At 39.4% G+C, this 27,409-nt stretch overlaps 1 protein-coding gene across 3 annotated transcripts in view; it reads left to right on the top strand.

Moving 5' to 3' along the window:
* Positions 1–27,409, top strand: part of ncam2 (neural cell adhesion molecule 2) — a 372,021-nt gene that overhangs the window by 268,221 nt on the left and 76,391 nt on the right. For all 3 annotated transcript variants that reach the window (XM_005460775.4, XM_005460774.4, XM_019352139.2), the window contains exons 4-6: positions 3,478–3,621; positions 5,678–5,815; positions 19,714–19,831. In XM_005460775.4, coding sequence (XP_005460832.1) covers positions 3,478–3,621; positions 5,678–5,815; positions 19,714–19,831 — 400 coding nt within the window. The remainder of the gene's footprint in view (positions 1–3,477; positions 3,622–5,677; positions 5,816–19,713; positions 19,832–27,409) is intronic.

Below are 27,409 nucleotides of genomic sequence, written 5' to 3'. Positions count from 1 at the left end.
CAATGGAGCACTATCAGTCATTGACTGGCCTCCCCAGAGCCCGGAGAAGAAGCCTGGAGAACTATTCCTGAAGACTATTTGAAGAAATCACAAGAAAACCTGGCTATGACAGTTCAGGCTTTGTTGAAGAATAAAGGTGGTCATGCCAAATATTGACTTTGATTGTTAGATTGTTAGAAAAACTCTGTTTTACCGTATATGATATACATCCATAATGTTTTAAAAAATAAAGTTTCAATAAATCACTACAGCTATTTTTCTACCTGTTCAGCATGGCATGTTTTGCTCTTATCTAAAATATCAGCTTAACCATGATTGTCTCTGCAACTTCTTTAGCAGTAAATTCTTCTACTAATGACAAAGTGCAAGGTCACATGTAACACGTTATCTAGCTGTTAGCTAGGTAGCATAGTAATTGTCATTCTCATGTCCTTTTACTCACCGAAAATAGTTAGTAGTCCCTCCTCTGTTGCTACATAGCTAAGATGGCATCCATTAAGGCCTGTAATAGTGTTCCACCCTCCACACCATCAGGGTATTTATATTGTTCTGCAATCAGTTTACCTGTACTTGTTAGCATAACCAGACTTATGCAGTCAAAATAGTATGTAAGTAATGTAAGCATCAAAGTGATTCTTATTTCAAGATAAACCCTTTACTGTCACAAAAAGATGAAACCCAATTTTGGTGGCAAAAGCCACAACATCAATTAGCTGGTGTAATATGGTGCTGTTTTCAACCGTATTCAGTGACAGAAAAGTCATAGTCATTATAGAGTGAGCCAGTACAATGTCTAAGCCAGCTTCTTTCATTTCCTATTAGTTTATTAATGGACAACACAATAATGCTGCAGAAGCTCATTTTCCAAAACCAGCTAATTTGGCCGGAACACACAGAAACAAATCTGTCTCACATTTGAGACAGGTCCAGGGAAATTGGCTCGTCAGCTTATCAGACAGTTATCTTTGCAGTGATGTGTCTACGAACGACAGCAAAGAAACTCCAGAGTACTGAGTACATTCTCAATTCGCCAGTGTCAAGTGTGCAGTAGAGTGTTACTCCAGAGAGGATGTTTCCCTTACTGATTCTCTTGTAGAGCAGCACGACTACAAAAGAGACAGGAAATGGATACAAACAGAAGGAACAAGTGACACCAGAAGTGTTCAAACCTGAGAGGGAGGCAGAGGGGGAGAAAGCAGATTTTGCAAATAAAAAGAACACAAATGGAGGGGAGGGTGGATGATAAGAAGCCAACGGAGTGAATGACAAAATCACGCAAAGGCATCCTTGAAGTTAATGAAGACACTGAGATGCCAGACACGTTCACAGGCAGAGGATGCAGCCGGGGAGTGAAAGCTCATTTTGGGGAGCAGCCTGGCATAAATCACAGAGCAAAATGCTAATGCTGAAGCCTCACTAAGGAAAGGGACTGATAGAGGAGCTGTAGCTGATTTATTCACACCCTCACAATATAGCACGCAGGTGATAGCAGGTGGTTGCGGCGCTAGCAGAGCCAGCCCGAACACACATCAAAAGCCAAGGAAAGTGGGGTTCGACGAGAGCTCGCGTGAGATCTTTGTGAGGAAATGCTGGTCCAAGAACAGCGTCCTCGTAAAACACCCAGTGTTTGCCAGGAAGAGGACACAGCTTTAAACAAGCACCAAGGGGAACCTATTAAAGAATGCTGAAATCAAGATAGAGTGAATCAAAGCCTGTGCTTTTGTCTAATTTTGCAAACAGTAAGGCTGCAGAATAACTCTGCTCATTGATTCTTTTATGACTGGCAGCAAGTTAAAGCGAGTTACTTTTTGCTGTCACCTGGTGCTGTTTCATCACACTTGCTTTATCTGTGTCCCAGAAAAACAGTCAAAGAGGGATTAAGCTTTTGCTTTGTTTGATTTTCAAAGTAAAAGCTCATCGTCAGTTTGCAGGGTGCATAATTTTTCTCCTGCGTGTCTTTCCAAATGCTTTCGGTGGGAACCAATGGGCATTATTTAACATCTGTGCTTAATAATGTGGTTGTTGTGCACACAAGGGGTGTTATTGAGAATTCAAGCACTGAATGTCAACAGTGAATGTGTGCATGTTGGGTTTTTATAATATTATAGTTTTGAAATAGTCCTATGGATAGCAGTGTTGGTCTGTCACACTGACACCATGATGTCACCCGTTGTATGTGAAGTCCTGTTAAGACACCTCAAACTCTGGGATTTTTATATTAGTAGTGTCTTGGATGAGGTGGATCTGATTGGCAAACTTCACATTCATTGGTTCTTGAGACGTGGAAGGAATGCTCGCCTTCTATCCTGCCTGTAGTCTGTCCATCCCTTTGTTGGTTTGTTGATCCAAAAAACTGGACTTGGAAGATTCCCAAAGAAAAAAATAAATAAAAACAAAAACCCCAAAACATCGATGTCATACTCAGAATGAATTCCAGCACTGGCAGTCGTTCTTAACTAATCGTATGGCATTGTGTTTAACTCAGATTTATTGTTGCACCCAATAAAATGTTGTGGTACATGGTTTATATCAAAAAGTAGTTTCCCATAGTGGAAAAATTATGTTCTTACTCTCTTTCATTGCTGTTTTTTTTTATAATGGCACTGTGGAGCCAGGTGATGCAATACCATAGAGCTGTGGCTAATTTAGAATGACCACTTAAGCTAGTCGTCAGCTTGAATTGGAAGCCATCTGCTGTGCAATGTCAATGCTAACCACTGTACCACCATGCCACCCTGCCACCCGCAGCCAATTATTGGATAAGAAATAGGATGGATGGTTACATTTGCAAAAAAAGATCAAATGTTCACTTAAATTATGAAGTTATTTAAGAGAATCAGGAACTAGTGGATAGCAGCTATTAAGTTATGCACATCAGCATGTTGTTTTTTTTTTTTCATTTTTGCAGAAATGTGATAATGTGGTGCTTCTGTGCTAAAATCACAGATGGCCTTTTTCCTTACCATCAGATCCGATTGCAAATTAGAGTATAAATTGATTCAGATGTGCTACTTAACATAAAACATACAAATGATTTTTTTTTCTTGAAACTTTGTGACTTAACGATTTCAGATAATGGCTGCATTTTTTCTTGTATACTTACAAATTCAAGAGTTTTATTCTCAAAACAAAAGAAAAGCTGTTGTAACTTTGCAGGGACTATTCTTGCCTAGCCACAAGATGAGCAGCTAGTAGGTCACCCTAACACGTAAACCCATATCATCAAGAAACACAGCAAAGTACTTTAAAATGGCAAACGCCTTCCTCACAGGATGAAGACAAGTGGAAGGAAACAATTTTTTTTAAAGCCCTAACTTTATGTTCTGTCTCCAAACAGTCAGAGTTAACAGGGCAGTAAAAGCGCAACAATTTCTGCTTATTTTCCTTTTGATGTTCAGACCTACAATAAATTCTCTGTTCTGAATGCTCAGAGGGGGGAAAAAAGCCGTTCAATCTCCATCTTGTTTGATCTTGCAGAGAGGCTGACATTCCGGGATGTTCAGTCACCGCAGGAGTTCCGCTATGGTGAGACAGCAGAAGTGGTGTGTGATGTCATTAGCTCCCCAGTGCCCGTGGTGGTGTGGTACTACCAGGACAAAGAGATTACTGAGGAGCACCACAGTAAGTTTTGCCCCCCCTGATTTCACGTATAGGCTTTTTTCATTACATTTCTTGGTGCTTTTTTTTATTTTTATTTTTAATTGCCGTGGGAAATTATATCCTACTGCTCCATCATTTGCAGTGACCAAACAAAAAATGGCTTGTTAAGTTAGCTCAAAGTTATTTGTATCTGCCCAAATTTGAGTGGCTATATACTGTAAAAATATAAATAAAAGTAGAATCCAAAGTTTTGCAAATCTTGTGAGCAGAAAACAGAAAACATATCAAGTGTTTAACGTGAGAAAAATGCACCATTCTAAGGAAAATATTTGCTCATGTTCAATATGGTGGCAGCAACTTGTCTCAAAAAAGCTGCAACAGGGGCGACAAAGGGCGATTAAGTGATGCTAAAAAGAAACAGCTGGAGGAACATTTTGCAAGTGATTAGGTTAACTGGTAACAGGCCAGTAACACGTATAATATAATCGCGGTTTTTATCCACTGAGAGTAGTAAAGAGCAGTTTTTCTACTTTGTGCATGAATAGCATGATACATCGGTCCTGTCAATGGTATCACGCTGATTGAGTTGCACACCCACAAATGTGCAAAGTGCCAAGGAGAAGGAGATGGCTAACATCCACATCCTCATCCTCTGGCTAAATCTGCTTAAATGATCTGGTTTTTGTTTATAAGCATATAATGTATCTGTTTAATCGTAAAGGTAAATTCCTGTTAAAAAAATAAAATAAAAATATTGTTTTTAAGTGTGAAATGCTTTGGACCAAATCATCCCAAAGCCCCTAGTCAAAGAAAGTACTTGGATAAAGTACCATTGCTTAAGTGTGAATAGTCAGTGTGTATAGTGATATTGAATATTTCAGTAATTTATGGTAATAATAAAAGTTGCATGTGAGTGATAATCTCAAAAGGATTGCACGACGAATGTAAACATGCCAAAAACACTTAATTATTGAGAGGAAAAAAAGCTTGTGAGTCTCAGCGTGCCCAACTGTTTCTCTCTCTCTCTGTCACTGAGGCTCACTAATGCGGCAAAAATTCAGGTCTCTGGGAAATGCTATTCCCTTCTTTTGTGTGGATTCACAATAAGACAAAGGTATAAAATTCTATGAATAGAAACCCCATCAGCCCCGGAGGGAGGCGTCTAACTCGGACAGAAACGATGTTAACAAGCAGCTGAGAGGATGGATTATTGAGCAGTTGGATGGCAACATTCGAAGATGCCGCTTCCCATGAGATAAAATGCAAACCCACACCCTGCATCTTTTGGGAAAAAGCCAGCTAATGGGTGTATTTATGTGGCGCTATTGTCTATCATCTTCCATCCTATTCAAGGGAAGCCTGATGTATGTCATTTATGAAGCTCTTTCTGGTAATACCACCCTTTTCAGCGCTAATAGTGTTAAATGTCAGAAGAGTAGTCTACTTAATATTAAAAGAAAGATTCACTTTCAGTAACAGTCTTCCCTGATAGAAAGCAGGTGCTGCAGTTAGAACCAGCAGACTAGGACTCATTATTTCGTCTTCGCCTCCTCCCTGATTTACAACTCTCTACACCGCTTCCCCGTCCTCCTTCCAGACAAAACACACGCCTGAACAGATTAGAAAGAGTGACCCCTTGAATCTGTCACGGTTTTTAATTGAAATTCAAATCTTCAGCAGCAAGGTAATGATGAAACATGGAGAAGAATGTTTTTTTTTCCTTTAATCATTTCACTCTAATTACGCTTCGTGGTTATAAATATATTTGCTTGGGAGAAATGAGATAGAGGGCCGAGCAATCCAGGCCAATCTCCCAGTGGCCACAATAGGAGACTGTGTGGAACTGTAATTGCGCGAGTGTTTATCTGTGTGGACTTTATCAGGTAAATGTGCTGAAGAGAAGATTGACAGTCTAACTACTGAGGAGTAGAGATGGCAATTTTCTCCTGCTGTTTTTCTAACTTTCTTATCTCGCTTCTCTCCCTATCATACGCTGTTTTTCTTTTGTTATTTCCACTCTCCCTTTCTGCCTTTCTCCGGCTGTCCTTCTGTCCTCCTTTTCATGCATGCTGTGAAGGCAGGTTCCAGGTGTTGCCAAACAACAACCTGCAGATCCATCAGGTGACCAAGGCTGACGAGGGTGTGTACCGCTGTGAAGCCAGCGTAGAGGCACGCGGGGAGATCGATTTTGTGGACATTGCAGTGGTGGTCAACGGTGAGTGAGGATTTTTTAACATTTACTTGAATTCGTGATGACATTCTGATGTACAACAATAGCTAAAGCACTGCTGTGCATGCTAACAGATTGTTTAAGGTTATTTCCAGGATTTTATGGGCAAGAGCAATGTTGAGATCTAGCTACCAACGGACCACCGGGACCATGATTTTTGCAGTAAAAAATCAAGTGTGGTCTACTGGCATCTTCAGGGAGGACACAAAACTAAAATCAGGGTAAATGGGCAAGGACGTGCAGACTGACATTCAGTTTACCCAAATAAAAAATATCCATAGTGGCAAAATCATGCTAAAAACTTTTTTTTTCTTAATAGTCAGTGTAATGGCTGCAAAACAGCTGACAGTTTAGTGCTGTAAAGTCTGAACATACATACATATGCAGCACAGTGCTGCTTGTTTAGCAGTTGGAAAGTTGTTGTAGATTAAAATAGACACGTTGCAAAACCAGCTGATACATGCTGACATATCGGGGTGCCAGAACTTCAGTACAATTTAACAGTAACGTTTTTTTGTGGATCGGTGCTCAGTATAGCTTGACAGTTGGGGAATTTGTCAGTGACAGATTGGGAAAACCCAAAGTTTAGTAATGTGGATAGCAAGAAAAAATAGCTTTTTTAATGGATTAGGGCGATGGAGGGATTCCCCTGCTGTAATTTCTGCCTCAGCGGTTCCAAGGGTGTGCTGGAGGTATAACAGTGGTAGAATTTTAAACTCGATACCAAGTAACAAGGAAAAAACAAATCACAAAAAATTAAGAGGCCTTTAAAACAAAAGATTATAGCAGCAAAGAATAACAAGGGCAACACTGTGTTGTATATGTCTAAAGTGTCCAAATATCCAAGTGTAGTAACACAGGTACAAGATATATATGATAAATACGGTAAAGCACTCTGGAACACTCTGGAAATACCGCCCTTGCTTGAATTACCCCCCAATAGATGGTTATTAAAGGAATTAAGCTGTACTCATTCCAGTTACAGGTCCCCAAACGAGTTCTGTATTGTTATTTTTCATCTGAACTGAGAGTGGGTAATTTGTGTGACTGTTGGCTTCCTTGGATATAGTAGCTGTGTCCAAGGGTTCCTCTAAATCCGGATTCCTTGTTACTCATGGCCACCATGGCACACACATAAAGTACCATCAAGACTTGATTGGGCAGACATTTAGTTTAATTCAATTCAGTTCAAATCAGTTTTGTTTATATAGCATCAAATCACAACAGGAGTCAGCTCAAGCCACTTTATGTTGTATCATAAAGGCCCTACAATAATACAGAGAAAGGCAAAGGAAAAACTCGCTTTAAACAGGAAGAAACCTCAGGCAGAACCAGGCTCAGAGAGGGACAGCCATTTGCTGCGACCGGTTGAGGGTGATGACAGTTACTTAGTTACTCAAACCTGCCATCAACAACGAGACCTGTATCACGTTCAGATGACAGACCCTCTCTCGTCCTACCGGTTGAGGGGAGGACGATGAATTCAAATGAGACGGAGATGTAATTGTGATGATGGAACTTTAAAGGAAGCTTTGCAGATTTGCAGACCATGCTTCTACACACATAGTATCAATAGATTAGCATACATTAAGGCATGAATTTCCTCTCCGCAGTATTGTTGTTGTTGTTTTCAAAATTGAACGCCTTTCATTCTTTTCATTTTTGCACTTACAAAGCCTTAAGGGTTGCAGGTGCCCAAGGTTAAAAACATAATACCTGATCAAGGTTAGTTTAGCAGTACCTTTCCTTTGTGACTGCAGAAAAAGATAAAATATACCAAGGTAACATTTGTATAATTAATTAGCACTAATTTGGTTCCTTTAATTTCTTTTGTCTTCTAGTTTGTTGTTGTTGAGTCTGGAGACCGAGGGTAAAATAGCTGCATCCTGTAAGCTGTCAGTTTGTTAACGATTACTTAAGATTACTAGAGTGTTATAGCATGAAGCTGACGTATTTCACAGCGTGTTTGCAGAGTTTTGATCATCTGCAGAGTGAAGGCAGTGACTCTGAAACAGCTCCTACAGTCGTGCAGCAACTCAGATGGAAATTCAGGTTGAATGCATGGACCTGTAGTTGTAGTATCAGAAAAGAGCTGTCAGCTGTGACAGATTCAGTTTCAATGAATTATAAATACTTACTAGCTGGTCTACTGGCTACTATGGGGTGTGGTTGTAGTTTGTAATTCTCTCTGTTCTTTAGTATGATTGAAAATTTTAATTAGCGATGCCTTCGGGCTCTGTGGCCCCAAAAATCAAAGGATGTCATATTAATTTTCTCATTTGTCCTCATTTACCGTGAGTCACCTGAGACTGTTGAGGTGATTGAAATGTGATTTTACTACGGCCACAAGCGTCTTGTAACGGTTGAACAGCTGCAGTATTGTCTCTGCCTATGTAATTCTCTCACTCCTAATGTAATAGCAGATCAAGCCTCCGCCAAAAACTATGAATTGCATTCAATTTAGCACACCACTTACCTCACTTCTGAGGAAGATCCAATAAGCTTGCTCAATGAGGCACGACCTATTATTGCAGCGACACGACACTCGCCATGTGGTGCTGAGACGACCAGACCTCGCTGAGCATCCTAACTCCGTGAGGGAGCCACACCCAGAGGGAGATGTTTTAAAGTGGACTTCAGTTTGCCTCCAGGAGACTTATTCTGCAAGTCTGTAAAGACTTTTAACATTTTGCATGAGTGAGACAAAAGCTGCACCATTTGGTCCTCATGAAATTTTTAAAGCACTTAGAGCTAAATAGGTCTTCTTGAAACTAATGAGTTTTGGTACGGTACCACTAGACTAGGGGACATCTGTTACAACAGCACTTTTGTCTCCTTTTTTTCTGAGCCCTCGAAATGTTCCCTTAAAGCTGTCCACCTGGAGTTTAGGAAATAAAACTGGATGATTCTGATGCAACTGCTCATTCACGATATAAACTGTATGTAAAAGTGGGCACGAACAATGATATGTTCTCCATTAAGATGTTGTCTACCATTTAAAATCGTCAAGTCACATTCATTTTAATGAACGGGGATGTGAGGAGTGAGGAATGCTCTTTCATCAATAGAAAGAATTTGAAACTAGTGATTAAGGTAACCTGAGGAGTCGCTACTTGCTGGTCATTAGAAGGAATGCAGGTTTATGGAATTGATTTCACTATACAAGCAGTACTTCTTTTCGTCTTGGTGCCATGAATTGACCAAAATCCAAAGAACTGTCAAATGGGGCTCAAATGTTACTTTACTCTCTCTGGTGCAGAGTTGGGTTGTAAACCCTCTGCCATTATTGGCAGTTTGGACTAAACTGACCACTGTTGACCATAAGCATTGGGAAAGACAACCAGCAAACATGCCTATGCTGGCACACACTGGGCAACTGTGGTGAACTCTGGGGTTATGTGGTAAAGGGCAAATCCTTTTTTTCCCATGTGGGCCTCAAGTGGGTGTGCATACCCATATGGGGCTTGAACACAGAAAACCCTTGTGGGGATCCAAATTAAAAAACTGCTGTGAAGCCTGCATGAAGTAACTGCGGATTTTTCCTGTCCACACAGCCCCACCATGTGAGGCCAACATATGTCCCACATTTCTTGAAGGTAAGGGGCCCACTGTGGGGCTCGTGGGTCTACATAGACTGGTCTCACATACACCCCAAAGGTGCACATTTGCTAAAAAGGTGCAGTCGTTAATCTAGTTAAGCTTCAGTCTCTCAGCTGATACCTGTCCACTTATTTACCCTAATTATAGCAAGCTAAAACATTCGCTGCTCTCTTTCTGTCTCACTGCCAGTCACACCAGGAGTGTCTGGTAGTGCTGCTTTTATTCCACAGTTGTTTATCTCTGTTTAAAGTCTGTTATGACCTTTGTACATAAACTGACAACCTTCAAACAATAAAATTACCTACTGGCAAATGACAAACAAAAGGCCTAAATAGCTAGGTACTTAATTCATAAATTTGTGGAAACCAAAACAAAGCTGGGAAAAACAGTACATTTGCTGAGTCACTTAAACCCCTCCTGCCTCAGTAAATGTTCATTCTGCTCTCTGTCTCAGCAGGTTGTGTAATCAAACCATTGTGTGTTTACAGCTGCATGGCCTCCAAGTAGTGTAGAAGACCTACTATTGCAAACTCATTTTTTTCTTGTACAACTTCTCAAACTGCCATCATGGTATTTAGTTCTGAGATAGCAGTGGTTCAGAGAGACTTGTAGTTAAGCCTCTAGCATAAAAGAGTTGGTCTGAAGGTAGAAAAGATAGAGAGGGCATTTGCTTAAATGTCACCTAGTGTCATGGGGCAGACAAATAGTATAAGCTCCCCATCTTTTTTCTGTAGAAAGTGAACATGTCATCCACGCAGCTCTTCACAGTAATACTTGGAGATTTGAAAAACTGCTGCTCTGCTTCTTTTCAACAAATCTATGTCAGTATGCAAAGTATCCAAGAACAAAGACGTGGATGCACTGCCTTGTGGTTGCTCTGAGATCTCTATCTGACTTACATCCATGTTTTCTTTTTTTCCTGATGGTGTAAATAGTCCCTAAGGAGTTGTCTAAAGTGTACCAGGCACTGTGCAGTTCAACTATGGAAAGTCGTATCGTACCTATACTCTAGCTTTTACTCTCAGTTATTTGAGCAAGCAAACCTGTGCATCCCAGTTATTTCCATTTCAACCCCTTAAGCTACATATCTCATCTGAAGAGCTATTTTTGTAGGCTGGGGAAGAGGCTAGAACTTGAATCTTGTTTGATCCCAAAAACACTGCCTTTCATTTGTAGAGCATTTCACTTCAGTAGTCGTGACTAGGATTATTCCCTTCCTTTGCAACTGTGAAACCAAATTGGAGCAAGAAGTACTATTCGTGCAAAGATTTCCCAAAGTAAGCCACACGGGCAGCTAGAAGATCTACTGTATTGACACCTTGCATTGGTCAGACAACACAAGCAGATGGAGATTAAGTAGATTGCTAGGAGCCTCAGGTGTGTCAATGAGTACAACAGGGCACATGGTTTATCTGTCAGCTACAGACAGTAAACGGTTCCCTGTTGTGATGCCTGGGGATTTGGCAGCACAGTAAGACACAAGCTGTGGCGAAAAAAGGTAGAAACACAGTTCTTCTGTGTTTATAGAATTCTGAAAAAAGAAGAAGAAGAAAGGATGAAGAACTAAACTGATACAGCTACAGGGCATGCTTGGATTCACTCTAATTTCTATCAGTCTAACATGGAGAACTTGAAACACTCATTTGTGCCCAAATAAGACTGGACATTGATTCTTATCCAAGATACAATTACAGCCAACAATGAAAAGAAGCTTAATCTGGACACATCTATATAAAACTTCACTTGAACTGCTTTTTGAAATGTCAGGTTCAACCATTCTAGGTCATGAGCGGTTTCCTAAAAATAAGAGCAGGAAAAAGTGAAACCAGTGGCAGCCTGTGTGGTACACTTATTTACCATTAGTCTGCCATCAAAGACCAAAGGTCAATCCACAATCCGCATGTGCAAACAACTTAAGTAACTGACCTCACAATTTTCACAAGCGCCAGTCTTTGTTAATAGGACACAATCAACAGACACTATAAGATGGAATAAACAGAGACTGTAAGATGAAATCCAAACATGCTGTACAATTCCCATCAAATATAGTAAATCAGAGTTAACCATGTTTCCAGTGAGATAATAGCCAACTACAGCAACAAGATGGCATGAATTTAAAAGATGGATGCAAATTGGTGAGAAGCTTTATATAAGAATTCTCGTTGACATGCAAGGAAACAGATCGCTTTCACTTTTACATTTTATTGGGCAAGCTCTGCTTGCCTTGCTTGCCCTGATGGAATGCTACTAAATTACAACAATATGGCTGAAATGCTCAACCTGAGACCTCAGAATGAGGTTTCACACATTACTTTGCTGTATTCAGACAGACAAATTGAAAAAAAAGGGTTGACAATGTTTATGTTTTCAAAATGTATCATTAATATATTAATGCGTATCCATCCAAGTAAATTTTATGATCCATTCATTTAAGCTTTACACTACCTTAATCAGAGTATTTTTCTAAATGAATAACAGCTCAATTTAAAGAGGGATGAATCGAACAGAACATTTTGTGTTTGAAATAAGTTTTAAAAGCCCTTAGGCCAACCGTCAAGCACTTTGCCAACTTTATTATATAGACTTTGCCAGCAGAAGCATCTTATTTAGTGACATTGTCAAGGAAACAAAACCAGCACAGTGCAAGCATGCTCAGGAAAAAAAAGTATTTATCGTGTTTTGTCCCAAAACAATGTTGATTATTTTATTGACTCATTTTATGTATATGTGAGATTCCCTCTTGAATTAGTGCATTTTGTTCAAAAAGCAGTCAAACAATATTTTTTAGAGTTTCTGCACAAAATTGTAAATTGTATTCCTGAATTGGTTTCTGCACATCCAGTTACCAGCTGAGATGATTGGCTGATTGAATGCTGCAGTGTCTTTTTAGTAAATTTTTATTGTGAAGTAGAATTGAACTTGATCACCATCTCTAAGCTGGGCGTTGCACTTTTATATTCAGCATGCAGCAACAATACGTCATGCTGTTCTTTTGATTTAGCACGTCAGAAGAAGTGTCAGCTCTATTTCAGCAACATGTTAACAGACATTACTTTAACCAGTCATGCAGAACAACATTTTTTTTTCTAGAAGCAGAGCTGAAATAACTTACTGTATACTCCCCTACCAATGTGAAGTCATAAATATTCATGTGTCAGTTGATAAAAGAGTGGTTTCTTCCCCGCAAGCATGCGGCGAATGAAGCTCTGCTGACCTGCTGCAGCTCCCAGTCTCCAGCGTATCATCAAAGCAGACCATAGATGAGGATGATGGTGTATCGAGAGAAGGAGGCCACCCGCTGAATGGCTAATCAACCTGAGGGCAAAAACAGCTTGGTGACTAGAAGAATGTAGAACATTTCAGGAAGTGATCTCAAAAGTATCCACGGATGAGTCACGGAAGCTTTTCATTGACTATATTTAACATAATTTAAAGAAAAAAGCTGAAAAACAAAGATTCAATAGAACAGAAAGTTACTCATAAACTCACAAAGTTGTAAAACCATTCATGCTGTTTTTCAAATGAAAATATAAAGCACATTTGCATAACAGTTTGAGTTCCATTTTTGTGATTCCTTGGCACATTTTCACCATTTGTTACTTTGGTTTATTGCTTTCTGTCATGGTTTGTGAAATTCACTTACTATAATTTATTGCTGTTAAAAGTAGTTTGCAGCCTTCCAAAATGAACTAAAGCTGTTACCAAAATCTAAAGGAACTTCCAAAACATGCATACACTTTGTTGAATGGATATCAACTAAACTTAAATATAGAGCCAAGATGGGGAACGTCAGCCTGTTAAGTCATTAATAACACATTATTACTGCTGTGTGTTATTAAAGACTATTGTGTTGTGTTTTTAACACTATTTACAGTGGCAGCATGGGAAAAGGCAAAGCCTTTTGAGCAGTAGGATAACAATAAGAAATGTCAAATATAAAAGAACAGCTGGAAAAATCTAAAAAAATACCACACCCCCTGGAAAAATGCTGACCCCTGGTGGTGAGCAAAAATTTGCAGCATCTATTTACACTAAATTTTACAATATGTGTCTTAAGTAAACTTAAGACAAATTTAAGACAATATGTTAAAACCCAGAGAAAGTCCAATACTGCTCGGTGTAGGTTCAGGAAGTATAAGCACTACAAAGCGGTTCTGTACTGTAGTGGTTAACACATTCACCTAACACAAATCTGAGAATAAATCTACAGGAGGAGGTGTATGTCCTGTGGTGACCTCTAATGAATAAGGAAGTAGCTTTAAGGGACTACTAAGCTAGTTAGCTTCATAGGTTGTGGTATATGAATGCATATAAGGGACAGATGTGAAGTTTGAAGATAAAATCTGCATGGTTCCTCCTCTAGCTCCTCTAGCTTCAAAAATAATTTCAAATACATTCAAGTTTATGGGAAAATGACCCCCCTTCTGGCTTGATTTGTGACCTGTGAACACATTCAGTCACTGAAATTAGTGTCTACTTTTATAAACCATAAATTACAAAATGCCCAGCAAGAAAATAAGTACATTTTCAAAAACACTAAAAGACTTCTTTCCAATAATTCCACTTTCCAATAATTTTTGGACACTATCATCTGCCACTTGTATTCGTTTTTAACCCTTTAACACAGATTTTCAATCCTCTCTGACCCAATAGCCACAGCAGCTAGTTTCTATAGCAACCAATGATGATGTAAAATGGAAATAACTTCCCGATTTTTTTGCCTGCATTCTTCCTCAACAAATCCAATTAATTGTGGGTTCACTCACTCAAACACCAGGCCCCACAATTTTCTCCCTTTGAGCTGTCAGTGAAACTACTGGCTGCGTCCTTCAAGATCTCTTAAATGATTTTGCAGCAACATCAATCAAAACTGCTTCGCGTGCAATAAGGGAATATAAATACCCATCTCTGTTACATTACATTCCCAGTTGTAAATCAGGGCTGGTTTGACTCCAACTTGTGTGCTAATCTATAAAGCAAAGCAAATCCTGAATAGAGAACCCAGCAGGGGTCTCGTCTCAAAACACTGACTCGCTTAATTTGTAGTAGGTGTGATACAGTCATGACGTTAACCAAGAAGATTTCACGACTTCTAAACATGGGCTATCCTGACTTTATTGAAGCTAATTAGAGGGCTAACAGAAAACAAGTCCTCCAGCTCCTGCATTTAAAACGAGTCATCTTTAAATATGTTTTCATGTATTCTCACATCGGTGGGCATGTCTGTGAACCTCGCATTATCTCGCCCGAGCCTCTGAAGTTTCAAGCATATGACTAATACATGAAGAATTCATAAAGCTTGCCAGATTCTTTTTGGATGCTTAAACCCTGTTGCTGATTTGCTCTTTTGAAGTCTCCTTGCTTGGCAGTTTGTCTCATTAACAGGCCTGTTTCAACAAGGCCCGCTGATGTGGGAGCGTATTGCATAGGAAAAGAGAGGGGAGGGGGGCACACACTGGAGAATAGAGATCTATTGGCTTGGAAATCAATGGTTATCATGTCAGCCAGATGCTTGCTCATCTCACTCGCAGAGTCAGAACTATTGGAAAGGACTCATAGTGTTTGATTATTGCTTAGGCCATTTTTGTCCCTGAAAAGCTCTCTGCACCTAAAATGGGTGTGTGCGTGCACTTGTGTGCCAAATGTTCCATATTGTGTTGATGTTACAGACAAAAAAAGGAGATTTTCATTGATTTTTTTCTTTGTTTTTAGGAGAAACAGTACATAGACAACATGAGACGGCACATAGATCAGACACCATGGAACTGTAGATGTACCGTGCAGAGTAGTTTTCTTCATAGTAATACACACTGGTGCTGTTAGTGTAACTGATCTTTTAAGAAAAGACTACAGAACAGAAGCATTGCTTCATTTCTGCGCTGATGCGTTGTTTTCATTAGAATTCCCTATCCACAGTATTTTTTTAAAAAGGCGAGTCTACCTGCTTTGCCGCTGTTCTTCATCAAAAAGCAGCAGTTTAATGAGTCCTGAAGCTATTTTTAATATTTAATTTCATCTTTGAGTTGTTGGGGGGGGTTAGATCTAGGTGGAATAAGTGTCCTCTGGATGTCATCACTTGGAGGACAAATTCATTTCATTATCTCTCAATAACTTCCAAACCCCCCAAATGAGGAGCTGTTTACATTTTTGGAATATTAAAAACACTTTTAGCATGTTTTGTTGTGAGACCTTTTGAGCTTTTTCAACCCTTTCGACGTGATCAGAGGGGAAAAAATGTCTTTCGCAGCTGCCAGTTACAGTACCTGTGAAGCAGGTTTTTGTTTGGATCCCAATAGCAAGCAATTTCTCATCATTCATGTGCTCCAACATCTCTGTGTGGGTAGCGCTGGTGTTATGTTTTGTTGATCCTCTTCTTAGAGAATAAATTAACTTACTCAAATATCGAGATGGTGGTAGAATTAGAGAATTGGAATGAGTGCATGTTTGATCACACAGAACAAATTTTCAGTTTTTAATTTGCTGCATTTGGGGCATTTTGTTTGTTTTAATTTAATGCCCTCTAATTACAAGCAGACCAGATCTTGTAAACACAATGGTGACAGCACATGCCTCATTTTGGTAGCTCGTTGTGGAAGAAGCGAAATTTAGCTTCTATAAGCTAAAACCTTGATTCAAACCTACACATCAGCCTGTATCCAGGCGTGCTGGATGTTATCTGGATGTTAACACATGACGGACATGATATCACAGAGCATTTCCTTTACCTCGATTGTGCTCACGCTGTAATCAGATGAAATTATGCAAATGCAGTAGGTGCAGTTGGTGGGCTAATTGACAAATACAACACGTTCTCATCCTGTTTTCTGGATTTCAGTTGTTTTTACTATTTTCCTCCTGTAGCTTTTAGATGGTCCTCGTTTAGAAAGGAAGGGAGAAAAAAGAAAAGGAGGAGTTTGGTGACCTTTCAACATGCAAAGCAGACTTTTCATCAACAGAAGACATAGAAGTGGAGATAGCATTGATCGTCTCCTTCAGATGTGATGGGATTGATCCAGTATCATTCCAGCCTGTGCTTTTGCTTACCCACAATGCATTTCTTCATGCATGGTGCATGAAGTATCTGTATAATTTGATAATAGATAGGAAAGAAGTTACATCATAGTTGCCTAAAACTAAACTGAAATTAAAAAAAAAATAAAGGTAGACTTAAAAAAAAAAAGGAAATTAACTGAATTAATTTTCTGAGTTGGAAAACGAATTAAACTAAAATAAAAACATAGAGGTAATATAGTTTATGACACCTTGACTGATGACACATTGATAAACATGTTTATTGAGACTCTGGATGAAAACAAACCTGTGAGTCAACAGCTTTCAAAAAGCTGTGGATTTTTCTGTTTATTTTTTGTATTACCTCTAATTTTACCTACTGGTTGTTCTCAGTCCTGCCTCTGACATATGCCCTCCATATAATAACTATGAAAAACACTGAATTGAAATAAGAAAATTTACTCTGGAAACTAAACTGAGTTCAAAACATAAAGTCAAAATGAAATAAAAATAAAAAGAAGTCGAAAACGCGAAATCCATAATCACTCTGGTTATACAACAAAAGGCCACAAAGATACTTTAGCTGGTTCATGGACCTGAATTCAAAGCTTAAACCGCAGACATCAACAACAGTACTGCAACTCATTGGTTCACTTATTCTAACTCAGTGGATTTCAGGTAGTGCACTTAATTGATTTTCACCTATAGTCGTCAACTGCCCAGCAGAAGCAAAATCAAGGAGTAAATGTTCCAGAGCTTCAATAAGCTGCTCCAGACATGAATAATCACTCCCTGCAACTGGTCAGGACCACAGCGGAGCAGTTACAGTGGTAGTCAAAGTACAGCATAAATACAGGCTTGTGAAACAGATTGAGATGCCTGATAAACATGCTTGCACCATGAAGCTGTCATTCCCTTGTCATTGCAAGTGAGAACGAAGAAAAGCCTGCTCTTCCTCCGCTCCCCTTTCACTGAATGACAAGATGACAGCGCTCAGGTGATTGCATGACAGGGGCACGCTACATGTTCCTGACAGCGCTCACCATATACTCTTGATAAAGTCATCAAGGCCTCTGCTGTTTACCAGCACGCCAATGCAGCTGCTTGTGGAAGATTAGCAAAGCGTGCCGCATTTACGTGGACACTCTGTGATGCATGTGAGTTGGTTAGACAGATATATTTTAGCAAAGGAGAGTACATGCAGTGGCACAACACGCAAAAACACAGAGGGAAGGGAACTTCTAGTAGTTTGCTATGGTTTGGGCAAAAATATATGACCCAGAGTCACAGAATCTTTGAAGTCCTGTGAAAAACTAAGTACACCTTTACTGCTTCCGTCGAAATTATGAGGATAAGTAGCAGTTAATTAATTGGTTATCAGCACGTGTTAGCACCTCTATAAAAGCAGAACGTTTGCACAGGGTGCACACGTGTAGCTTACAGGTGTGTGCTAACACAGTGCTGAGGAGGAAAGACATCAGTATTGATCTTAGAGAAGCAATTATTGCTGCCTATCAGTCAGGGGAGAATTATGTCCATTGTTCTGCAGTGACAAAGACAATTACAATTCCTCCCCACACAAGAGCTACAACTCAGACTACAGATCTCAGTTATCACATTATTGTGATGTTAAAGTTCATGACAGTAGCATTAGAAAAAGACTGAATAAGTGTGGTTTCCCTGGAATGCTACAAAGAACATGAAGCATGGGTGCTTTATCTGAACAAACCGCAAGACTTCTGCAGCAATGTTCTTTGGACAGACGAAACCAAAGTGGAGATGTTTGGCCATAATTGCCACATAGGTGAAAACCAAACACGTCATAGCTGCTGTCAAGCACAGTGGTGGATAATTTAGGCTTATTTAGTAGCCACAGCACCTGGGCACCCTGGGCATGAACTCCTCTGTATACCAACGTTTTCTAGAGTCAAATGTGAAGCTAAATCTTGGCTCAAATTAGGTCATACAGCAGTGCAATGATGCTAAGCAGAGCAGCAAATCTACAATAAAATGGTTGAAAGTGAAAGTCCAGACTTTAACCTAAGTGAAATGCTGTGGTGGGACCTAAAGACAGCTGTAAATAAAAGGACACCTACAAATCTAAACAACCTGAAGAAATGCTCTAAAGAGGATTGGACCAAAATTCCTCCACAATGATGTAAAAGACTGGAAAAGTCATGCAGATGAGGGTCATATACAGTGAGTAAAATGAGGTACGGTACCATCGTGACTGTTTGAAACATTGTTATCGGTAACATGAAATCATGTTGGACACATCTGTTCGTCATTCTTGATTCTGATGTCCAAGCTTTTCTGTTGTATGGGCACTGAAGCAAATAAATGTTCACTCCAAAGTCAAACGCATCAATCTTCAGGCCTCTGGTTCTATTTATTCATCTGTTTTGTATATATGAGTCACAGTTTTCCTTTCTCTTGAATTTAGTGGTGTCAGGTGTGCCAAAAAAAATACATCTGAAAACTCAGCAGCACTGTCTCTTTTTAGAAATCAAGATCCAGGCACTTAAAAAAAAACATAAACCATAGGAGATAAAGAAAAAATATATAAATATGATTTGTGAGGACATTTTAAAGATTTGTCAAAGGGCGTCCTTGTCGTATTTGATTGCAAGAAAAGTGAAAGAAGCGCTACGATAAATAAAAACGAGTCATTTGTAGCCCTAAAAGAAAGAGTTTGCATTTGCATGTCCATCAAACCACAGACCTATAAAATCAGGGCAGCAAAGCACTTCTGGTTTTGATTCCGCAGAAATTGGCCTGACAAGAGGAACAATTGTCAGAGCTCGAGCGCTTGACAGGAATAGTTTATTCACAAAAGGAAAGCGCTAGTTTTCACAGCTGTTTTTTTCATGTTGAAACACATTTTCTGTCTTGCCATTGTTTATATAGATTTAACGGAGCATTTCTGAGGCGCACAATAGAATAATGGCCTCACGTCAGTGTGTTCGGTTCCTTTGTGTTTTTTTTACCAAAGCTGGGTCAAAATGTTATTTGAAATCCCCACAGGATTACCAGCAGAAGTAGCGTTTTTCCAGCGCTTGCATACAGGCCACTCACAAGGCCAATTCAATCCTCATGAAAGTCTTTTATTTGCTTCTTGTGAAAATCCTGCACCATGTAGCATTATGAATACTGAATGTTTTGCTAGATTATAGTCCAATTTTAGCTTTCAGTCCGGATTGATTTGATTAACTCTCAGGATCTAATGGTGCCATGTGTTATTTCCTGTTCTTTTTTTGTGTGTGTGTCTGCAGTCCCTCCGGTGTTGTCAGTGTTCCAGCAGTCCTTCAATGCCACAGCTGACTACCAGGAATCTGTCACCTTTACTTGCATCACTTCTGGATCTCCGGACCCCATAGTCACATGGCACAGGTAAAGCTCAAAGAGATATTGGGATTGGGAGACATCCAAAGAATATCGGTGCTCCCTCAAGGATGTAGGATAGGTTTATACCCAAGTAGACACCCGAAAGTGCTACCCTAATATCATTTCATTCCAAAACCATGAGAATTAATCTGCTGATATAGCAGCGCCTACACTTATGGGAATGCTTCCCACAAGATTCTTGGAGCCTGCTTTCGAGGATTTGCTCCCATTCAGCTCCAACAGCATTTGTGTGGCTCAATGGTGATTTTGGGCGATAAAGCCTGGCTTGCATTGGCGCCCCAATTTATCCCATAAAGTATGAGCTGAGCTCTACACGAGCCCACTCTTCCACTCCAGACTGGGGAAAAAATGGCTGTATCCATCTAAGAGAGGAAATGATGTTGAACCAAATGATTAAGGCTGTCATACACAAAAAGTCCAACTCCTTAAATAGCCATACATTCAGTTAGAAAACATAAGGAAAAAAAAAACAGCACTGCTTGATTGATTACTGGATTGAAGTCACTTAATTAAGGCAAATTTAACCTTAATTTTAAAATAATACAGGATATTATGTTCCCTACTACCCATTCATGCCTATGTACAAATATGCATATATTGTTTTCAGAGCAACTCGACTTTCTTTCACAGTTCTGAGGAATTTATAGTCCACCCTCGCACATTGCCCTCAGCAGCCACACAGTAATATCCATGGCACATAGCAACAGAGTGAAAATTTGCACCTGAAGAGCATTTGACACTCCGCTATCCTCTCTACAGCTCGACATCGAGCAATTAGCTTGCACCCACTCGGCAGGCAATCGTAATAAGCTCTTTGCACCTGAGCATCTATTGATAACACTTTATTGTTGTTCCATTGAAGTTTTTAGTGTTTGCTTAAAATGCTGTCCCCCCCGCCCCCAGTTTTCCTTATTGGAACTTACTGGAAAGAGTGGTTTGAATATATTTGACACAATTTAGTTTAATGAACTGTGTCCAGCTTTCAAAAAGGGGCCCTGTTATGTTTTTCATTTGTGGATGCTCATATTAAACACGTTTCAAATAATGAGGTCCGTGTATGTAAAAGTAATCACCAAAGCTCTTTTTTGCCTGTTTTTGTCTCTGTGTGATGTCACTGAGAATGAATATCCCTGCCTGGTCTGTGGTCAGCTCAGGCTTATAGATCTGACTGTATGCCCGACCCACCTGCTGTTTCAACCATCTCTATATTTAAGGGGGCTTAAAGGCCCAGTGTGAGATAAATAAGGGTTATTTTGAACTTTGAAATCACGCAACGCTACTTTAAAAGAATCCAAGAATAAACATAATAAACTGAAAATAAGCCTGTAGTATCTTCTCTTGACACATGATGTCTTTATAAATGTTATAAACAATCCAAACAAACATGACTTCAGGTGACCTCATGGCTCCTCATAATTGTTATATTTTGTAGTTAATTTGGTAAAATAAATACTGTGGGCTTGGCAACGTTTCTAAAGGGCAATAAGAGGGCGACAATTCAACAACATATTAGTTCAGTCTTAAATTAAGATATTTTCCTTCCCCACTACAGTTGGAGCTCCACCATTTACCATGTACAATACTGTGTAAAAGTCTTGGGTCAGCACTTCTTTCTTCTAGCTTTTGCTAGAAAAATGGAAATGAAATAGCTGCAACAATTTATTGAAATTTGTGCAAACATACATGGAAATAAAGTATAAAACAGATTTTGTGCAATTCTAACATCCTTGAAGCTCCACATTTGGTGTGACCACCTTTATTCTTCAGCACAGTCTGAACTCTTTTAGGCAGCTTTCTTTAAGTAGTCCTCAGGAATAATTCTACAGGCTTCTTGAAGGACATTCAAATCTTTTCTTTGGATGTTTCTGGCTCTGGGGAGGCCAATCCATGACTGATAGTGCTCTGTTGTGTGTTTTTCTATCCAGGTATGCTTTACTGTGTTGGCAGTGTGTTTGGGATCATTGTCATACTGAAAAATGAAGCCAATGGCAGTCAGATGTTTTTTAGATGGTACTGCATGGTGAATCAATGTCTTATAACTTTTCTATGTTCATAATTTTATCGATTTTGACTGAAATGCAACTCAAACCAAGACAAAGCCTCCACTGTGTATTATAGATGGCCATAGACACTCACTGTTGTACCTCTCTCCTGACCTTCTACATACATATTGGTGATGATTTGAACCAAAAATTTCAAAAATTTGGATTCATCGCTCCACATTTTGAGTCCAGTTCTTGTGTACATATCTCAGCCTTTTATCCTTGTTTTCTCTCCTTAAGAATGACTTGACAGCCACCCTTCCACTGAGATGATTACTGATGTGGCCTCAGTGAACAGTAGATGGATCAACTGAAGGGCCAGATACATCGCTCAGATCCTGCGTCAGATGTTTGCTGGAATTTTTTCTGTTTCTTAAGGAAACTGTTCGTCTGCTGTATGTAGTTTTTTTCTTTTAGCCTTTTTAAAGGTAGTAACGTCCAGCAGAACCAGGTTCAGGAAGGGGCGGCCAGTCATGGATTACTCATTTACAGCTGGTTGCTGTGTTTGTGGCATTCAAAGAATCTATGGCAATATATTAGCTCTCTGTTAATATATCAGCTGAGCATTATTTGAACTGTAGCCAAGTGCATTAATTAATGCTTTCATAGTCCATAATTATGTTGTGGGCCTATGATCTCTTATTATTATTATTGTACTTTTAAGTAACTCGGTCAGTGCTGCGCAGCAGATAAAAGTGCATAAACTGATGCTGAGCATGTGCATCAACAGTAAACATAGATGCCTTTATTCATCACCCTAACAAAGAGGTCACATACCTCTCAGAGCGCTTACCTTCATCACAGGAGCGCTGCACAATTCTGCAGGAAGATGAAGCACAGCGAGGTGAATTCTTCACTCCTGCATTTCATGTGACGTCGTCTCTGTGAGTAATACAGATGTAATGAGAACTGAACTGTCTGTTTGAAAGAGAGGTTGAATACAGCTGAAAAAAGTGAGGCACATGCATCACTTTGCGAAGTACAAACAAAATTTGAAAGGTGGCGCACAGCTGGAAGCAGCCTCAACTTTGTAAACCTCATTCATCTTGCTCCCTTGTTTCGGGGCTCAAAAAAAACAGGAATTACTTTTACTCCGGGGTGTCTCACCTTGGCTTTTCAGCTCTGGAGCACAACAGTAAAATGTAATTTCAATGATTTAACAGCAGGCTTGATATTTTGCAGAAAATTTCAGTGTGAAGATGGCAAAGTGCACATCTCCATCCTTACTTTTATATTGAGACAATCCCTGTGACAGCTTAACTACCTCAGTCTCAAACTGAGTTTTGTTTGACGTTGTGATTTCACAAAAAGCCCGTTAAAATGAGGAGCCTGGGAAATAAGATATCTTGATAGGTTTCTCATAGTATCACAGAATGAAAGAGGCTTAGATACAGAAGCATTCACTCTGACTTTGTGCTCACTGATGTGCTGAGGCAATTAAAAATGACCATAGAAGTAAGCGACTAAACCTTTTTCTTAATAAAATTCTCTTGCATGGTCAGATGTGTAACTGCCATTCACAAAATTTGATGTTCGCAAGATCAAGAAAAGTTTAAACCAAGTCTCAGAGAAACTCAGCGGAGCACCGAGAGCTAATGAGGCTTTGTTCTTTGTTCTTCTACAGCAGGGAAGTCAAGCTCGTTTCACACTGTGGGCCACGCACAGCCCACTTTGATCTTAAGTGGGACGGACCAGTGAAACTCCTATTTCTGTCAGCGTAAAGAAGTTTAATCACACATTTACTCCCTGAGATATTTAAATTTTTAAAAAGAAGTGTAATTTCATAATATATCTCAATTTTTCTACATGATAAAGAAATGCTGCTTTGAGCTTAAACTGTAAGAAATACACATGTAAAATTACAGAAAAAGTTCTGTTAGCTCATAGTTAGTTAGCTCATAGTAGACTGTTAATATCAAATAAATTCATAATGGTTTATCTAATTATTTACATTGGTGCAGTATGACTGGAGGAAGCTGTAAAACTTATGAAAACACATCAAAAAGTCTAAAATGTTTGCCCTCCTTCACATTTTCCAAAGCCTTCCAGTGGGTCAGATTGGAGTCTTTGGTAGGCCGATTCTGGCCCCCGGGCCTTATATTTGATACCCCCGTTCTGAAGTGTTGCGGTTTCAGGTCAGAAGGCAGCCTGTTCTCATTCCCAGTGCTCAGATTCTTCTGGGGGTTTTTTTTTCAAAGCTGCTGGTTTCTCAGAGATATGTCCAAGGTGTCTTTTGGCTTCTGCTGGAATACCAGGGGTCACCGTAATGGTGACACCCAGCTCGTCACACTTGGATGCTTGTTCAGAACCCCTTGACATTACACTTACGCTACCTTGTGTATCCTTGAGCCTAATTTTTCATCTTGCAAGGTGATTCTTGTTAGGAGCATTAACAGACTGGGGTCATTACACCAAAAAGTAATGCATTACACATAACTCATTACTTTTTAAAGGTTAAAATGCTATGTTACTTAATTATACCTGTAGAAATGAATTAGAAACACCACTCATCACATTAATTTTGTGTTATTTCGGATAACCACCTGAGATGCATTGGCACACAATTGCCGTTTAACAATATGAGCCTTGTTCCACACACTGGCATCATGGCCTATCCTAATGAGGACACACACACACACACACACACCCAAGATCTTTTCGTAAGTGTTTAAGAATTCACACAAAGCCGAGGGCAAAGTTAAAACGCAGCACTTCAACGAAAAATGTCACGGCCACAGCGATTCTAGGAACAGGTGCCGTAACTGCTTTTGTTGCCTGTTGAAAATGAAGCTTTAGATGCTTGGCTGGGGTCAGCATATACTCTGACATCAGTCTGAGTTCTTCACTGCTCGCTTTGACAGCATGCTGTCGAAAGTACTGTGCGAAAAATGAAAGCTGGACACCGCTCTGCTATTTTTCTTCCCCTACTACATCAGCTGAAGTCAGCTGATTGTAGCCCAAGTGCACAGAAAAAACATTACCCTTGATTTTGTTTTATCTGAGTGCTCATGGTGCAGATAATTGAAGAACTTGCGGTACCAGTTGAAGGTTTGAATGTGTGAGTGTCGGATTTTCACATGTATTTCCATTGCTCTGTTTTTTTTAGGCTTGCACATTGGTAGTATGTCATTTGCTCTCAAAGTGTGAGTCATAATGAGATTATATTTTTACATATTTGGGGGTTTTGTGACACTTTTAGTCTCATGGAGTGTAGCTGTAGTAATGTGGCTTGGCCACTACCGTGCTACAAGCAGATAATGGCACAACCTTGTGCCAGACCTAGACACCTTAGTCTTTATCAGAGGCATGAAAATTGCATGTTCAACTTCACCATTTCCATTAGCATGTTAACCTTGTTACGAGTGCTTTTTAACCTATTATGACACAGTCATACTAGGAAAAAACATTACCACGACATTGTGAAATGAACTTGTGATCTCATTGCCTTTGGAATTATTGCTTTGAAGACCACTCGCAGTCAGTTGCTGTCTTTAAAGCAACTTTGGTGCATCAAGAAAGCACTAAGAATCAGTAGGAATCAGTCTGCAGCTAAAGTTGGTAGTATAGTTGGCAATTACTTGCAATCGGCAATATGTAATATGGCAATTATTTGAGATAAACTGGCAAAAATCAAAACTCTTAGACATAAAACATAAAAAATGAGTAAACAAATATTAACATAGTTGCTGCAGGACAACAATATGTCCTGACAACCTTGCTTTATATAGAAATAGAATAGATAGATAGGTTGTATAGAATACAACCAGTTCAGTCAAGTTCCATACTGCAAAGAGACGTGTCACAGTACAAGGTCATCAGTGACCAGTCACAGTCAGTTATAGACTGATTCTATAACATTTGGGGTTAGATACAGGCTTATGGTGACGTTGGAGCAACATCCACCTCTTTCTATGAAATTTTTGCCACTTTTAGCACCATGAAATGGAAAAAGTGCATAACAGAAAACCCATAAAGCCATAAAACATATCATACGTGCTTTAGCATGGGGCTAAAATACACCCAAACCCCAGTGGATGTCAGTAGCATAATGTACATAATGTGCTGCATGTTTTATTTTAGCATACCATCCTGCGAGGTTTACTTGAAAGGGTACTCTCGCATGCTCCCACTTCACTCTAATGCTCACGTACCATTTTTTAAATGCTGACTGAATAAAATATAAATCACCTGTCAAGGTCTCATTTCAGCTGACTGCAGATTTTGAACTTTGTAGTGACCATAGACTGCCAAACATTTCTGTGTAGTCTGTTTCATTTCCCAGGTCAATAAGTCTCGTGTGTCAGTCCCAGACTACAGAATTAAAATGCGTAAATCACAACAAAGGCTTTGGTATAAACAACACATCACAATCCAATTTAGTTTTTCTTTTGATGCCACCCCTCCTAACTTATTCCAGGCTCTCCCGTTGCATTTCCTGTCAGAGCGAGGTTTCACCTCATCCTCTGTGCATCTTGGGTAATGGACTACCTGTCAGCAGTCAGTCAGTATAATGACATTCAGCACTGCAGCACGTCCTCCACTGTCCATTCCAAAGATGAGGCCTCTCTTCATTTCCTCTTTGGCTCGCCAGAGTTATTATTACTTGGCTTTGGTGTTTCCTCTGACGACTTTCAATTATCCTCCCTCTCGCTTTTCCTACAGTACAATGAGGCTGAGCTCGCCACGCAGTATAACTGCGCTCGTGTCTATTTGTGTCTGAGTCTTCAAATCCCCTCATGTGAAATCCCTAAAAAAATAAGAGTTTTTTAGTGGAACAGTAAAATATACACTGTGAATAATACAACCGCCTGAACTGAAGACTTGAGATATATCTGTTCTGAATTTATTACATAAAATAACTTGTAAAATTAAAAAAAACAAGATGCTATTATCCATATTAAACGAAACGTTAACATTTTTTTTATCTCTTTTCATACCTTTTCCTTATATTTGTGAGTTGGGCAGATTAATAATGAATCACAACTGAATATACTGAAGCACATTTGCAAACATCAGATCAGCTTTATGTGCTTTGTGTTCATTTATGCAAAACCTTAATGATTTTAATTTCGAGAATCTCATCCATTTATGCTCTGCTTCACATTCACACTGATACATAAAACTATATGTAAGCGTTTTGGATCCCCTGGGCAGATTAAATATTTCACTGACTGAGAATTGGGGAGAAAAACTAAGTGCAAACCCTGCAGTAAATGAGCCATTTTTCAATTGATAATGAACTGTCTGAAATCAAATTTGTATTTAACTAATACATAAATTGGGCAAAGAATGGTGACTGTGGCACTCCAAAAGTTTGAACATGCCCTCCTACATGAGAACTCCCAGAACATAAACTTCTTACTTTTTAGGATTTGTTCATAGAGCTTAAATTAAATATAAGCACTAAAAGAGCTCCAATAAAGCCTAGTGATAACAACAAAGTAGAGAAAAGCTGTGTTGAAGCAGTAGTTATAGCAATAACTTTTAGTTTTAGGACAGAAGAAGGTTCTTCACAAGTTAT

Source organism: Oreochromis niloticus, linkage group LG23 (assembly GCF_001858045.2).
Source record: "Oreochromis niloticus isolate F11D_XX linkage group LG23, O_niloticus_UMD_NMBU, whole genome shotgun sequence".
Classification (NCBI taxonomy): Eukaryota; Metazoa; Chordata; class Actinopteri; order Cichliformes; family Cichlidae; genus Oreochromis; species Oreochromis niloticus.
The sequence above is the reverse complement of the archived record's forward strand: the minus strand, read 5'-3'. Positions and strand labels throughout refer to the sequence as shown.